We start from the raw sequence: 17,085 nt of genomic DNA, 5'->3' as shown, positions 1-17,085 counted from the left end.
GGTGAACTTGTACTGTAGCTCGATGAGAAGATAGAGTAATTTGCGGCTTACATCGAGCTGGATTAACTAGGAATACTCTGTTATCTAGCGGATAGTTAGATTAGACAATTTCTCAGTCCATTTCTATTAAATGAAAATCAGGAAATAATTTGTCAATTACATTTGTCAGTTCATAGCATTCATAAGTTGCGTGTTAAATTGTTTGTGAAAACTGACTTTATTTATTTAGATACTAGTTATATCAAGTATTCGATGTACTGGTAGAACAAATACAAAGTTGATTGAACAAAAGCATAGTGTTGCACGTTAAAATAAGAATATTTTTTTAATCAAACTTTATCCAACTTCTGTTACATCAGTGTCAATCAACAAAAGCGTCCGTTACATGTACGAAAACCCTAATTTGCTGTTCTCAACAACATCATTCTATTTTATCACGTACTTATTCTGCACCTTATAAATCAACAAAGGTAATCGATTTTATTGAGTGATTTTGCTTTAGTGACTTCTCCCTTTCGCTCTAGGAAGCTAAGGTATGTATTTCCCATCAGTAATTGGGAAGTCTGTCGGCACATGACTCAGATGACCTCACTGTTTCTTCTCGGTTCGTAGAGGTGCGACGGCGTACGGGGGCTCTAATTACATACGTGTTTCTTAATTGGTATGCTAAATGGTTTATTACAAGAAAGGATAGTAATTGTCGGTATCATCCTCCCAGCTAATCGATCATATGGGCGTGCTCTGTTGCATCAACAGCAACCTAGTGCGCAGCCCTATTTCCTGTTGAACAGAATTTCCTCCTCCAGTTGGTCAGAGTTGATCTGAGGCGTACACTGACTAGTGACAAATGATAGGTTGTTTATTTGTCTATTACTCGATGCTTTAATGGAAACGTGCAGGGTAGGTGTATTCGTGTTCGAGACAAGCTCTCATGAAGTAGTGGAATCGTTATTAATTTCTGTGCGACAATGTGTAAAAATGGGCTGTAAAACGGTGAGTCGATAAGGAGAGCGTCCAACATAGCTATGTCTGACTTCAGCTTGATTGAGGAGGTACGTCCCGAGTGTCTGTTCACCAAGGAGGTGCGGCTCAAATAGCGTTTGTTCTGACATCCAGCGGCTCTGTATGAAATGCTCCTCCACCGAAAGTTATACCTAAGATAGCAGCCCCACGACGGTGGACCTTAGGCCAACAACCTTCATTCATTTCATTTATTTAGTTCAACATCAAATCCATGATAACACCGAATCAACAATTTACCGCCATAATACTCGGTTTGCAGCTGCAGCTCTCCAACGTCGGTCACGCCCAACGCTCGCCAGATCACGCTCCACCTGGTCCCCCCATCGTACTCTCTGCGCTCCACGCCTTCTTGTACCAACCGGATGGTTAGAAAACATCAACTTTGCAGGGTTGTTGTCAGGCATTCTTACAACATGCCCTGCCCACCGTATCCGTCCACCTTTAGCCACTTTCAGGATGTTGGGTTCACCGCAGATTGCAGCGCGCTCGTGGTTCCTCCTTCTTCGCCACACACTGTTCTCTTGCACGCCTCCGAAGATCGTCCTTAGCACGCGTTGCTCGAAAATTCCGAGTGCTTGCAGTGTCCGCAAAGAACCACCGGTCTTATTAGCGTCTTGTACATGATAATTTTGGGGTGGGGGTGAATCTTTTTTGGCCGCAGTTTCTTCAGGAGCCCGTAGTATGCACGACTTCCACTGATGATGCGCCTTCGTATTTCACGACTCACGTTATTGTCAGCCGTTAACAGCCGTATTCGAATTCTTCTACCACCTCGAAAGTGTCCCGTCTATCGTAACATTGCTCCCAAGGCATGTCCTGTCTCGCTCAGTCCTACCTAGCAGTATATACTTTGTCGTAGCCGCATTCACCACCAGTCCGACCTTTGCTGCTTCACGGTTCAGGCGGGTGTACAGTTCTGCCATCGTTCCAAATGTTCTAGCAATAATATCCATATCATCCGCAAAACAGACATATTGACCGGATTTCGAGAAGATCGTACCCCAGCTGTTCAGCCCGGCTCGTCGCATAACACCTTCCGGGCTATGTTGAATAGTAGGCAGGAAAGTCCATCACCTTGTCGTAGTCCCCGTCGAGATTCGAATGAACTGGATAGTTCACCCGAAATCCTTACGCTGCTCTGCACACCGTCCATCGTTGCTCTTATCATATCTTATAGTCTGGTAAAGCTTCCCGGAAAAGCTGTTCTCATCCATGATTTCCATAACAACAACCTACTGTTCTTGAAACCCAAAAACCGTTACAGAAACCGAAAATGGAAGATTACGAACTGATTCAACGGCAACGACTTTTAGCGCGAAACAACGCACAAGAATTGTAACTTGTAATTCATGAACCTTATCCCAGCAGAGTAAACTGGCACAACTAACCAATGTGGCATGTCGTATGAATCTTGAGGTCCTATGATTGAGCGAAGTCCGTTGGCCAAATTTTGGAGGAAACAGATTGTCGTCGGGCCAAATTCTGCTATACTCGGGCCTACAACGTGAACACACTCTTCGCCACCGTGGAGTTGATTTCCTGCTCAGCGCACGAGCTCACGCTACGCTCATTAAGTGGGAACCTAATAATGAGAGGATAACTGTAGCCAGATTCAGAACACGGGTTCACAATCTTACCATGATCATGATCCAATGTTACGCGCCAACCGATGCTGCCGAATTGCAAGACAAAGAAAACTTTTACAGTCAAATTGAATGCTGTCGTGAGTAAGATTTCAAAAGGTGATAAATATCAAGATCCTCTCCTCATGGCCGACTTCAACGTGAAGGTTGGTTCCGACAACTCAGACTATGAGCACGTCATGGGACGCCATGGTCTCGGAGAAATGAGCGAGAATGGTGAGTTGTTTGCAGAGTTTTGTGGCATCAATAATGACATGGGGATTGGGGGATCGCTCTTTCCCGATCGTGCACAAAGTGACATGGGTTACCCGTGATGGCGTCACTGAAAATCAAATTGACAGAAGGAGAAAATTGGGTGCTGGTTCAACACACGCCGACTGGAAAACGCTGCGGTAAAAAGGTCCTTCGTCGAGGAGCTGGAGAACCGTGCTGCGGATATTCCGGAAGATGGAAGCGTAGAAGATCAATGGAGCGCCATCAATAACGCCTTCATCGCCACCGGCGAGAATAATTTGGGTGAGCTACGCACTCAGAGAAAGCAGTGGATTACAGATAATACCCGGAGGAAGATAGAGGAGCGAAGAAACGTCAAAGCCGCGATGGAGTGAGCAAAAACACGAGGAGCCAAAGCTGTAGCCCGTCGGCGCTATTCGGCTCTCGAGAAGGAAGTGAAACGCTCATGTAGACGGGACAAAAGAGCGTGTTCGTACTCCCTAGCCGACGAAGCCGAGAAAGCCGCAAACACTGGCGACATCCGTCTCCTCTACGGTGTTTTACGTCACCTTAGTTGGGCTAAGATGAATGCTACAATGCCCGTTGAAGACAGATCTGGACAGCTATTGACCAACTCGGTTGACCAGCTGAATCTCTGGTTCGAGCACTTCGGAAACCTTTTCCAAGTGTCGGCCACGCCACCAACACCTCAGCATTGTTGTGGACGTGCGGAATTTAATATTGCACTGTAGAAAGTTCAATGAGGAAAGAGCGAATAACGACATCAGCACAACAAACTACAAGACGCTCTGGACAACTCTGAAGAAAAAACGACAAAACTGTTAAATTTCCTGCGCGAAACAGGATTATTCAAGCAACTTTAAGCTAAACGAAAACAATCTTGGAAAATAATAATTGTAGTACGGTAGATGAGGAGATAATTTTCAAACGCATGAATAGAAACAAGGATTGTATAATGAAATTATAGTATACTAGCTGTCCCGGCAAACTTTGTCTTGCCGTCATCTGGTAGTTTGACAACTAGTGTGCTCAATATAGCACCGCACTCTAGATTGGTTTCATTTCGATCATGTTGATTTCCTTCTCAGCTCATGAAAAAACAGTATTTTATCAGTTTTCTTACTTTTTTTAGTTGATTTTCATAACTTTTTCTACTTATAAACACAGCCACCATGAATACAAATCATACCAAGCAAGAGTCATCCTGATCGGCTCATCCGTTCGTGAGTTTTATTGCCTCATTTTTATATATATAGATAAGATGCGACACGAATCCACCCTGGTGTCAAGTGTCGAAAATAAACAAACAAACACCTCAGCATGATCCGCCGAGGGATCGACGCATTACCTGTGTCAACACCGTGGCTCCATCATTGCGGGAGATAGAAACAGCTATGCGTTGTATGAAATCGATCATGTTCATTCATCGATGTTTATTGATTACGAAAAAGTTTTCGACCGTCTCAATCATGAAACCATGTGAGAAGTCCTCAGGCGCAAGGGTGTCCCTGAGAAAATCATCGGCCTCATTAAAGCACAGTACATGGCGCTTTCATGCAGAGTACTGCACAAAGGTGTCTTATGCAATCCCATCCGGGTCGTGGTTGGGGTGAGGCAAGGATGTATCTTATCACCGCTACTGTTCCTCATCGTAATCGACGAGATCCTGTGCGATTGACCGTGAACCAAATCGTGGATTGCTTTGGCAGCCCATTACCATAGAGCACCTAGAACTGGCTGATGAAGTTGCTCTCCTAGCTCAACGGCGCTCTTATATGCAAAGTAAGCTCGATTTAAAGCTTCCAATATCGGAAAGAGGGATGGCTTTCTCAGTCTTCGAATCAAGAATGAATTTTATCTACATTCCCGACGCTTCGGACTAGGGATTAGGCCTTTTTCAATATCTTGGTAGCCAAATGGCAGCCGATGATGGCACCAAGATCGACATAGGTGCACGGAACAAGATGGCGAGGGCTGCAGTCATAAAGGCCTTCAACGCCTAGGGGAACTGGAAGTAATTGGTTCAAGACTGATATCAATGGGAAATTCGGCGTAGACTCAGCGGAGCGAATTGTAATCTTATGTGTATCTAAGGAAAAAAATTAGTAGCCTAAATTAGCAGTGAGAGATCGAATGGGTGGGAGCTTGGCAACTGGATAGCATGCCAAGTTATAGTGTAGCGTGTGCGAATCCGTTTTTTCTTGTTTGTGCTTCGTTTGCTGACGGGAGATCCAATGTATGTATGAGTGTGGTGGCTTGGTAACTGAAGAGCAGGCCACGTATCAGCGTAGCACAAGTGTTCGGTATTTTTTTGAGTTTAGGCGGGAACCCAGACAACTAGCGATGAAGAGATAGATGGATGCACATAAATTAGTGAGCTCGTTCCATGCTATTATCATGAAACCTTAAAATGTTTGCAGAGTGCTTAGTTTGTAGATTTTTAGCACACTCAGTTTCGTCCATCATTTGAAGTAACGACGCTATCTCCTAATGCACAGTCTCTAGTTTTTTTAAGACACTACACCTTCTTCAACCAGACTGAACGATCACTGACATGAGACACAGGACAACACACGAAACACGCAGTTGTTCAGTGGAGATTTTTTTGTTTGTCGAAAAACTTTCACCGACTGAAGCGGGAATTGATCTCACACTTCAAGGCTTACGAAACGCCTAGACAACTGACTTCGATAACCACACGTCCACGAAGTCTATAAACATAATTACTGAAAACTTACCCAACTAAAACATTTGTATAGACTGTTTCAGATATTATAAATACACTAACGATTAACTGCTATTTCATTTTGAGCACAATATCCAAAAATGTTTCTTCTATTTAGCTCTTATAGTAGTCATGCTAACAAAGCAAATAATACCAATTTTGTTGATTTATTTATTTATTTATTTTTAACTAAAACCAATTTGGTGATGTTTCTGGTAAAAGTTAAAAAATAGGGCTCTGTAAACTAGATGATTAAAATTTGAAGTTGCACAAAGTGGTGTAAAATTGTTGCATAGTAGAAAAGAAAAAAAATCTCACAGATAAAATATTTAATTTCCAAACACAATAAAAATTGCTGTATCGAAAATAAAAGATGTTTCTCGATTAGTAAAAGTAATTTTTACTGGAATATTTGATCAAAAACCACCATTACGGGCCTTCTCAATACAATTTTTTTTGCTTCAAATTTCTCAACAACACCGGTAACAACAAACGTTAAGCAAACGACTGTCTTAACTACTGCTTACTGCATTCGTTTTTATGGTATGACAAGCTTTGCCATCTGAAGAATCGAATGAGCTAGAAAAATAAGTTTGTTTAGATTAAATGCGTTCAGGAAAGCTAAGAAACTGTCTGGTAGCTCTTATGTTCCGTAGAAAACCTTAAAAAATAAGAAACTTGATCTCCGAAAAAATGTTGTGGAAATGCCTTTATCGACTTTTCCCAAATTTTTATCAAAGGCATTCCTTGGACAACTTGTTCAGAAAGCGAATGTGATAACAATTCAGATAATTTTTGGTATTTAGTTATAAATAATGTTGTAATAATTAAAAAACACCTTTATGCAAATGCAAAATTGAAAAATTAAGTTATTTGTTAGAGAACTCGACTGTTCTTTAAAATATCAAGACAATTGTAAGGAAATATGAAAATATGGAGTACAATATGCTATACTCTGAAAGAAGTTGGTAAAAATCATTAGAACAGTTCATTCAATTTGATAAACAAAGTGTATTTATAATTTCTGGAACAGTCTATAAAGCATTTTCCAATAGGTACATTTTAGCTACTAAACATTGCAGTTGAAACTTTACGTTAGAAAATAAAGAAGTGCAAATTCGACATAAACGTTAAAATACTCACAGTACTATTGCTGAAAGACCTACCCTAATCCATAATCACTTCATAAATCTTTTTGCAGAATCACTTTGCGCTTATCCTGCAGCATGTCCACATATTCATAAGCGCTGCAGTTCAAGGTCGGTGGCTACAACCTTTTGATGGCCAATTTCTTTACACTTGACCACCTGGTTGCCCGGGAATCACAGCACAGCCGCGTCATTCTGGTGGTGGGCCGATTGTAAAATGTGATGTTGATGAGGAGAGAACCTGTTCCACCTGACAAGCTTGCAGTGAGCAAACTGTGGCATGGCGGCGGTGGTACACCTTATATCCAGTCTGCAATATTAATGATGCCTTCGTTTGAGCGAAAGTTTTGTGTGCATCGTATGGGTGTTTTACCTGTGACTGTCGCACGTTCTGTGAGATTCCTCATACAAATGAGACAGACATGCGAAGAATGGTAGAATTGCGAAAATTGTAGTATGTTCATCATAAAATGAAAATAACCCTGTATAGCTGTCAGGTGTCTTGTTTGACTAAAATACAGGATGATACGAACAGACTAAATCATAAGTTTCTTTTCCTTGTTGCGATTTGAATGTCAACTTTTTAGAATCGTCGTCTTTGTTCATAGCACATTTAAGGACAAACGTCTTAAAATCCCGCTTCAACAGTGCATCAGAACATTAGACGCACAAATCTCAAGAAGCAAGCTTCAAACAACAGTGAATTTCATTATTCTGTTCTTGCTCACTTGTAATAAGCTTAAAATAAGAAGAGCAGGTGCGCTGGTTTTGTTTTTGAAGAGATTTGTGCCCTCGAAATCGTGAGTAGGTCCCAAAGTCGGCCATTGTGGCGGCCATTTTGGGATTCTAACAAGTCTGTCCTTAACACAAACTTGCATTCACCCCATCTCTTTATTTCCTTCATCTATATTACGTTTGAACCTCTGGAAAGATGCATTCATCAACGCTTTATGACGTAAACGATTTGCATAGGTACTGGAAAGGAGTCTCATAAAATACAAGTTCGAGCTGAATCCACCGCTTGCTAGAAGCTAGAACTATACGACTCGTCCTTGAAAACAACATATCTCTACACCGTGGCGTACACACGTTTTCACTTTGCCATACTAACCGACTGATACAGCGAGTGAGTACATATATAACTGTATCCGCATCAAACCCTTGGAAGTGAACTTGACTCGTTAAGATTTTTCCTTGCCATTCATTGCACCTTCAATTTCTGTGTAGGGAGTTGTCATACCGGAAAGAAAAAAAAACAAGAGCACGCATGACGACGACCGTCTGGTTACTTCATGGTAATTATATTTGTTTTTATTCGTCGCTTTTTTGGTGTTTTTCTTGTTCCTACGGTACTAGGGTAACTCTGGTTTAATTATTCAATTATGTTCGAGGTACTTCTAAAGCACTGACAATCTCATAATCAGACAAACAGCAGGTAGTTTCTCAGTTTTACAATTACTTTCTTCTTACATTACACACCATAGCTATAATCATCATCGCAAAATGGCACACATTATTCCTTCTATTACGCTACATAACCTATCCATCATTCACTTATAAGTAAACAGTCGAATTGAACAAAATCGTTCCACCCGTAGATCCACATAAGATGCAATCCGATGTAGGTAATCAACTAATGCCCAACCAGTCTTCCTTGATCATGTTGGCGCCTTTCTCGCCAATCATAATAACTGCTGCGTTGGTGTTTCCACTCACAATTGTTGGCATTATACTAGCATCTATGACTCGCAACCCAGAAACACCGTAAACTCGTAACCTTGGATCAACTACGGCTTCCGGATCCCACTCGGGGCCCATCTTGGCCGTCCCGACTGGGTGGTAGATGGTCATTGAGATCGTTCGTACCTGGCAATCCAGATAGGCGTCCGAAAGGAACTTGTGGTGCCTACAGTTGGGAAGTGGGGTCTGATGCAACCGGCTGCCGAACTGCTTGAAAACTTTCGCATCTGCTACCCGCAGCGCAATCTTTGCGCCTTCGACAAGCGTCAGTGCATCGAACGGATCTTCAAAGTAGTTTGGATTCATGAGAGGGTAATGGAAAGGATTCTTAGATTTCAGACGGACCCAACCCCGTGATCGTGGTCGCAGCAGTAGTGGCATGATGGTCCAGCTGTACGTGTTGTGAATAGGCTGGAATACTTCTTTGTAGAGGCTTTCTTTAAGTCCCAGGATTTTCTTCACCCGTGCGCCGCCATCCGAGTTTAGCGAAGCGGGTGCCATGTGGAATTGAATATCTGGCCAATCTTGTGAAATGTTAGCAAACGGAGTGTTCACGAAAGCGATTCCTTCCAATCCACCCAGTACAGTCATTGGTCCTCGTTCGTTGATTACATAATTCATAGTTACGGATGCAGCCTCTAACCGGTTTTGTAAAATTGCCACTGGTTTGTCTACTAGGAACGTAAGGCCACCCATTCCTACATGATCTTGCATATTTTTACCCACTGGAAGATCAACTATAGTTTTGATGCCCACTTCACTTAGGTGTTCTTTTGGACCTATGCCGGAGAGCATCAATATCTGAGGCGTGTTGATGGATCCAGCCGACATGATAATTTCCCGCTTCGCTTTGACAAAGTGTCGCTTTCCCTGTCGGAAGAACTCAACCCCCACGGCTCTTTTCGTCCCTGGATCGATCAACAGTTTCGTAACGTGTGCATTCAATGCTGTGTGCAAATTTTTCCTCAATCGAATTGGCCGGAGGAAGGCCTTAGCTGTACTACACCGACTACCACGACGAATCGTTCCCTGAGCGATCATGAAGCCCGTTTGTTGAGCCCCATTGATATCACGATTTTCGTAACCGATTTCTGATCCAGCCTCCACAAATGCTGCTACCAAAGGGGTATGCCATGGCGCTTCCTGGACTGTCAGTAACCCTCCCTTACCGTGGTAGGGGTTTCTGGCAAGATACGGGTTTCGGTTGTCTTCCGATTTAATGAAATACTGCAGAACGTCGTTGTAGCCCCATCCGGGGTTTCCAAGAGACTCCCAGTGGTTGAAATCGTTTTTGTTTCCTCTTACATAGATCATATAGTTAAGTACGCTAGAGCCTCCCAAAACTTTCCCTCTCGGCCAGTTGCAGCGATTGTTCACCATACCGAGACATGCTTTACCTGTGGGTTCAGTTTTGTATCCCCAATCCAGCTTACTGAGCTGTAGGTATGCGGAAAGCGATGGAACGTCCGATATTTCGTTCTCATCTGGACCTGCTTCCAGCAGTAACACCTTCCACCGGCTTACCTCCGTTAGCCTATTGGCCACTACTGCTCCGGCTGAACCACCACCTACTACTATGAAATCGTATTCTGGATAGAGACTTTGTTGGTCAATAACTCGGGATTCTGGATCCACCCGATCATAGCGGTAATATGATATGGCTCCCAGTAGAAATGGAATCAGCCATAGACTAGAGCCTACTACAGTGGCTGTTTTGATCACAGATGATGCTATAAGTACGTTGAATACCATTGCTAGAACGATTCAAGAACAACCTAATCGAAAATTTACTTAATAATTACAATAGATAGGCTTCGTCTGCCACCGGCCTCACGAATTCGGATATTTGCGCCAATTTTTACTAGTAGCTCTCGTGTGTTGTTGACTCTGGATGCGACGGTACATAATTTACTTCGCCGCGAGCGAAGAAAAAGTTTCCTTTGGATTCTGGAGTCGTTGAATTCCCACTTTGTTCAAATCCGGATGCGCTGGGCTTTTGATTCGGAGTTGGCGCTACGTTTTCTGCATCGGTAAAACGTCCACTAGTTGTCCATCAAAGGCTCACCTGAAATCAAACAGAGAGGAAGTTGTCAGCTCATTTGTCAATCTACTTGATCATCTAGAGTCAATATTAAATCCAGTCGAGCCGCTGTAAGCATAAACTAATTACCGTATATTTTCTTTTATTGCAGGTGAGGATGAATGGCTTGTCTGTATGCGCAATACATGAGTGATGACTTTTCTTCAATGGCGGTAAGTGATACATGCACATTGCACAGATGCTACTTAGCTGTAGGTGAGCTATTATCTGTCGACCTGCTGTCGTTCCTATCATCAATATTAATTCTCTAGGTTTTCTTCAAATAATCGACTAGATAACTGGCAAACAGCTTTGGAAAGTTTACAAAACGATAGCTTGAATCATCTCTATTTGATTGAAATTAAATTTATGTAATTGATCAATATTCCATATGCATATACAAAAACAAACAAGTTATTTTGCGCGGTTGTACCACGGGGGAGAAAGAACAATCGGCGTCGACGGCGTTAGAAGTGAGCCGTGTTCTGTTACACCTTCCACGCAACGTACGTCAGCTGTAGACCGGTCTGCGGTTTGTTTGGGTGGTTTTCCATCAGCCCGGGACCTAGAGCTAGAGCGCCTAGTACAAGCAGGCCAGCAAGTGGGGGAAGCATTACTCTTTATTTCAACTAGGAAAAGAAACGGCAAAAACTTGTTTTGACTGCGTGTTGCATTGCAGCAACCGGTGAACCGGCGAATTGTGGAGGTTTGGCTTGGATGGGAAGCGAGCGGTGTTGTTCTGTTGAGCGATTGTCTGCTGCGTGCCGTATGCGATGCCGCATGTCGTTCACGATTCATAGTGGAAGCATACCTCTAGGCGAGTTTATTTCAAGCGTTTTTGGTATCATTAGGGTGAATGTGCCCATGATGGTTGTGCTGGTAATTCGAAAGGAGAAATTTTCATAAAGTTGACAACAATTCCTGAAGATTATAGTATTTGTTTTGTTTATGTGTTCTAGACGTTCATTGACGGATAAATACTAGGTACACTTCATTTATTAATAGCTAAAATTGAAGATAAGGTTTTGTGAACTTGTTAAAAGCAGAGTCTAGTTTTGGACAACACTTTCAATAACACAGCGAAAAAAAAAAATCGGCCTGTCTCGAAAGCAAACTTATGTGTATCTAGCAAATCTTGGGTCACTGAACCCGAATCTGGACTCAAATTTGCTTCTGCAAGTCACTACTTTGAAAAGTACTTCAATTTATAGTGCAATTATGAGATTTTTTTTATGCAAAACATTTCGTTTTACCCAATCGAATTATATCATCTATGTTTACGGTCTGCCGTGGGCAAGCGATTACAATCATCTTTTTTCATCCTTTTCCCCACATTGGCGTGCAACTAGTAGATGAGTTTTACATTTAGAAAAAAGGTGCATCCTCTAGGAATTCCTTCAGAGGTTTTATCCAGAGATACCTCCAGAAATTTTTCATGGGATTCCTCCAGGAGCTCCTCGTGACCTTCCTCCAGAAATTCCACCTTTTGTTGGTGGGATCCTTCCAGACAATCTTCCTGGAATTCAGCAGAAATTCCTTCGATTGTCCTTCCAGGGATTTCTCCAAGGACTCATCAAGGAAATTGTCCAAAGATTTTATCCAAAAGATTCCTCCACAAATTTATCATGGATTTCTTGCTCCTTTTGGCCTTCCTTCAAGGATTCCTCAAACAACTCCTTCCGCGGTTCTTCCTGTAATTTCTCCTCCAGATATTTTGACTATGGTATCTCCATGAATTATTTTAGTGATTGTTTTAGGAATGTATCCTGCAATTTTTCCGAGAAATCTTCCTCATGGGATAGGCGTACCTAGGATTTTTTTTCTGGTGGGAGCCCAGGGAGGGGGGGGGGGGTTGCCTGACTTATAATGACTTTTAAGCGGAATGGGCGCCAGATATGTGAATATGCAAATCGGCATTGCAGTTTTGAGGAATCAAAATGACTGTTTTAGATTTGTTCATAGTTTCGTAAACTATATGAGTATAAATAATTCTTCCAGGATTTTCTTCCATAGCTTGTTGCAGCGATTCCATAATGGATTCCTCAAGAGATTCCTTCGAGAATTCATATATCTTCGAGGATTTGTCCTGGGATATCTTCAGTAGTTCCTCCTTTTTGAGGTTTCCTTCAGGAATTTCTCCAGAGATCCTTCTGCAGGTATTCCTTCAGAGATATCTACAGGGATTTCTCCATATATTCCTTCCGGAATTGCGCTAGAGATTGCTCCAATAATTCCATCTATAATGATGCGAAGTATTTTTGCAGGAATTTATTGAAAAAAATCTTTCAGAAAATTATATTAGCAATTATTTAAAAATAATCCAGGAATTGCTTAAAACATTTGTACAAAACATTCTATAGGGGTCCATACAAGTATTCCTTCAAAAATTCGCCCAGAAATTACTACAGACACGGATTTCTTCAGATTTTTTTCCAGGGATTCCTACAAAAATGCTACCAGGAATTCGCTAAGAAAGCTTTCCTGAGATTCCCTAAGGAATTCCTCATGGGGTTTCTTCAGAAATTTCTCCAATAATTCCTGCAGGGAATCACCCGTGAATTCCCTCTACAATTCTTTCAGGAACAACTTCCGAGATTATTTTAAAAATGCCTGTACGAACTCTTCTTGGGATTCATTCAGAAACTTTACGGAATTAATCCACGATTTCAGGATTTCCTTAGGAATTTCAGCAATTTCTTCAGTACTGAGATTTCCTTAGAAACTTCTTCTGGAATTTCCTCATAAATTAAACTTTGTATTTCTTCTGGAATTCTTCCTGGGATTCCTCCGGGAATTCCTCAAGGAACTCCTCCGGGAACTGCACAAGGGATTTCTCCAAAAATTCCTCAAGGAATTCTTCCAGGATTCCTCTGAGAATCCTTGCATGGATTCCTCTAAAAAATTCTACAGGGATTCGTCCAGGCATTCCTCTAGAGATTCCTCTAGGGACTCCTCCAGGAATTCCACCAGGGATTCGTCCTGCAATTGTTCCAGTGAGTTATTAAGAGAATTATCCAGGAATTCATTCAGGGATTGCTCATGGAATTTTTGCAGGGAGTCCTCCAGGAACCCCTCTAGAAATTTCTCAAGAAATTTCTCTAGAGATTCCTCGAGATATTCTTACAGGCGGCATGTTCCAGGCATTCCAGACTTCCTCCAGAAGTATCCCAGGAACTTCTACAGGAATTCCTTCAAAAATAATTATCGCAGTTCCTCCAGCAATTTCTCCTGGAAATTCTCCAGGGATTGCTTAAGAAACTTCCCCAGGGATTTCTTCAGGAAATGAGGGATTCCTTCAAAAATTTCCCCAGAAATTCCTCCAGGAATTTATCCAGGAATTATTCAACGTATTCCTCCAGGTATTCCTTTAGGATTTCATCCAAGCATTTCTCTGTGAACTCCTCCAGGAATTCCACTAAGAGCTTCTCCAGGACTTACCATTAAGGAATTTCTTCAGGAAATTTTCCAGGGATTCATCCGAAAATTTTATCAAGTATTTCTCCTCCAGGGATTCCTCTAGAGATTCCGCCAGGAATTTTTTCATGGATCCTCCAAAAATTGCCCCAGGAATACACCAGGAATTCCTACAGGGATTCCTATGAGGATTCTTCCAGAGATTCCTCCAGAAATTCCTCCGATGATTCCTCTAGTATTTCCTCCATAAATTCCTCCAGGAATTCCTCCTGGAATTCCTCCAGATACTTATCTGGGAATACCTCTAGGAATTTCTCCAGAAATTTCTCCAGGGATTCCTTCCAAAACTCATCTAGAGATTCCTACAGGAATTAATTCAAGGATTCCTCCAGGAATTCTCCCAGGGATAGTTTCTGTTGGGAATATGCAATACTGTTTCCTCTCAGTGTGGCATTCGGCGAGATCGAAGGCGAGATCAACCCTGCGAAAACTTTCCACAGCAGAGCCGAGCGAGCGCGCCACGCGTGCATCAATGAGTAGCATTATTCATTCAGTCCCTTACGTTAAACCCGTTCAGACGTGATTAAAGTATTTTTCTAGTTTCATTCACACGAAGTGTTTGATTCCGAGTCCGATTCCCTTCTTTGGTTATTTCGTTTCCATTGTGTTTTGTCCACCTCTGCCCAACAGGTCCACGGAATTGCCCCAAGAATTCTTCTAGGGATTTCTCCAGGAATTCTTCCTAAGATTCCGCCATGATTTTGTTCAGAAGTTTCTCCAGGAATTCCTCCTGGATTTCCGAAAGAAATCTGTCCAGAAGTTGTTCCAGGCATTCCTCCTGAGGTTTCTCCAAAAATTACTTCAGGGATTCCTCCAGGGTTTTTTTTTTCAAGAATTCCTGCAGAGATTCTTCAAGAATTTCTCTAGAAATTTCTCTAAAGATTCCTCCAGGAATTCATCAAGATGTTTCTTCAGAATTACCCCAGGAATTCCTTCGAAAATTCCTCCAAACATTGATCCTGGAGTTCCTCCTGAATTTTCTACAGAAATTACTACCTCAATTAATTTCAACAATTCCTCCAGGAATGAATTAACTACATCGGCTGTTTTCCTACTCTCCGCATCGACCAATGTGGCGCTAGCTTCTATGCGCGAAAAATCGCTAAAAGTAAATCGCAAAAATATTGTAAGGCGAATAGCATCTAAAGGCAAATGTATCGAAGTAGAATACTTTATTCGAAAAAAAATATTTGGTTGTGCGCAATGGTGACTACTATTAAGCCTACCAAATATTTTTTCAGTAAAAGCTTTCTATTTCAAGTAATTCAAGTTTAGATGCTTTTCACCATACAAAATAAAATTGCTTTACTCCTGCTGATCAACTGTAAGTGTGCGCCAAGCGGGTAGTCCATTACTCGAAGAAATCCTCCAGGGATTCCTGCATGAACTCCTCCTGAGATTCCTCTAGGAATTCCTTCAAGAATTTCTTCAGGAATCCTCCAGGAAGTTCTCCAGGGATTCCTTCAGAAATCATCCCAATTCTCCTGGAATTATTTCAGATATTCCTCCAGGCTTTTCTCGATGGACTTCTCCAGGAATTCCACCAAGAATTCCTTCAGGAACTACCCCAGGTATTTCTTCAGGAATTCATCCAGGAATTTCTTCAGAAATTGGTCCAGGAATTCCTCCGCGATTTTTTCAGAAATTCCTACAGCATTTCATCCAGCAATTTCTGCTGGAAATCTTCCAAATATTCCTTCAGAATTTATGCAGGAATTCCTCCAGGATTTTTTCAACGGATTCCTACGGAAATTCTTCCATGGTTACCTCCAGGAATTAATCCAAGAATTTCTCCTCAAGGGATTTCCTCGGAAATTATCACACATGTGTTTCTCCAAGGATTCTTCTAGCGATTTCTCCAGGAATCCTTCCTAGGTTTCCGACAGGAATTTGCCAAGAAATTCCTCCAGGCATTCCTCCAAAGGATTTTGCCAAGAGTTTATCTAGAATTTTTTGTAAGGTTTCCTCTAGGAATTCTTCAGGTTTTTTCAGCATTAGCCCAGCAATTCCTTTAGAATTGCCTTCAAGAATTCCTTCAGGAATTGATTCAGGGATTTCTTCGGAAATTGCTACAGCAATTCCTCCTGGAGTTTCCCCAAGAATTCCTTTAGGGATTTATCCAGGAATTCTTCCTGGGGTTCCGACAGAAATTTGTCCAATAGTTCTGTCAAGCATTTCTTCTGAGGTTCCTCCAAAAAATTTCTTCAGGGATTTTTTCAAGAATTCCTAAAGGGATTCTTCCAAGAATTTCTGTACAAATACAGTGTATCAAACAATTGTCCGTACAGCAATTTTTTAGACAAAATAATTTTTCATTTAAATGATTATAACTTTTTTATACATCTATCTAAAACGCTGAAATTTTGACCAATTATAACCCATATATTAAAGCTCTATTGGTAAAATTTTTAGCAAGATCGAATAAGTTTCCTGAAAGTTATAGAACTTTTAGTAAAACTTATAAAATTTTTGAATACATTTTTAAAACATTATATCTCAATATGTACTTGATGAAACTTTTTCAATATTTTTCGTGTTACAGCTCATACTTAAGGCTTTCATATGCAGCTTTGTTCAAGGTTTTATATTCACTACAAAAAATATGAAAAATCTGTTTATGTTCAAAGTCTCATTTGGAAATTTATCATATTTTGATCAATAAAAGTGCCAAGTGTTTTCAACTTTTTTAAACTCTTTGAATGATATATTTTTATACAGGACCTACTAAACTACATATGAAGAGTAGGTCCTATGGATTTTTCGTTCAGTTAATGCACTTTTATTGGTGGAAAACGTTTGGCAGATTATAAGTGCAAAATATGGTATATTTTAAAACATCGTCAAATACATACGTACATTTTTCATATTTTTTGTAGTGAAAACCCCAAACATGGCTGCATATGAAAGCCTTAGATATAAGATGTAACACAAAAAAAAATGAAAAAATTTCATCGAGTACATATTGAGATATAATGTTTTAAAAATGTGTTCAAAAATCTTATAAGTTTTACTAAAAGT

At 41.1% G+C, this 17,085-nt stretch overlaps 1 protein-coding gene across 1 annotated transcript in view; it reads right to left on the bottom strand.

The window, feature by feature from the left end:
* LOC115253484 (uncharacterized) overlaps positions 1-17,085 on the bottom strand; it is a 146,949-nt gene that overhangs the window by 11,544 nt on the left and 118,320 nt on the right. Inside the window, exon 2 of the mRNA XM_062857613.1 lies at positions 8,408-10,578. Within this exon, the coding sequence (XP_062713597.1) occupies positions 8,408-10,265 (1,858 nt within the window). The 5' untranslated portion in view covers positions 10,266-10,578. The remainder of the gene's footprint in view (positions 1-8,407; positions 10,579-17,085) is intronic.

Source organism: Aedes albopictus, chromosome 3, assembly GCF_035046485.1.
Source record: "Aedes albopictus strain Foshan chromosome 3, AalbF5, whole genome shotgun sequence".
In the NCBI taxonomy this organism is placed as follows: domain Eukaryota; kingdom Metazoa; phylum Arthropoda; class Insecta; order Diptera; family Culicidae; genus Aedes; species Aedes albopictus.
Note: the sequence above shows the minus strand (reverse complement) of the source record. Positions and strands in the feature narration are given on the sequence as shown.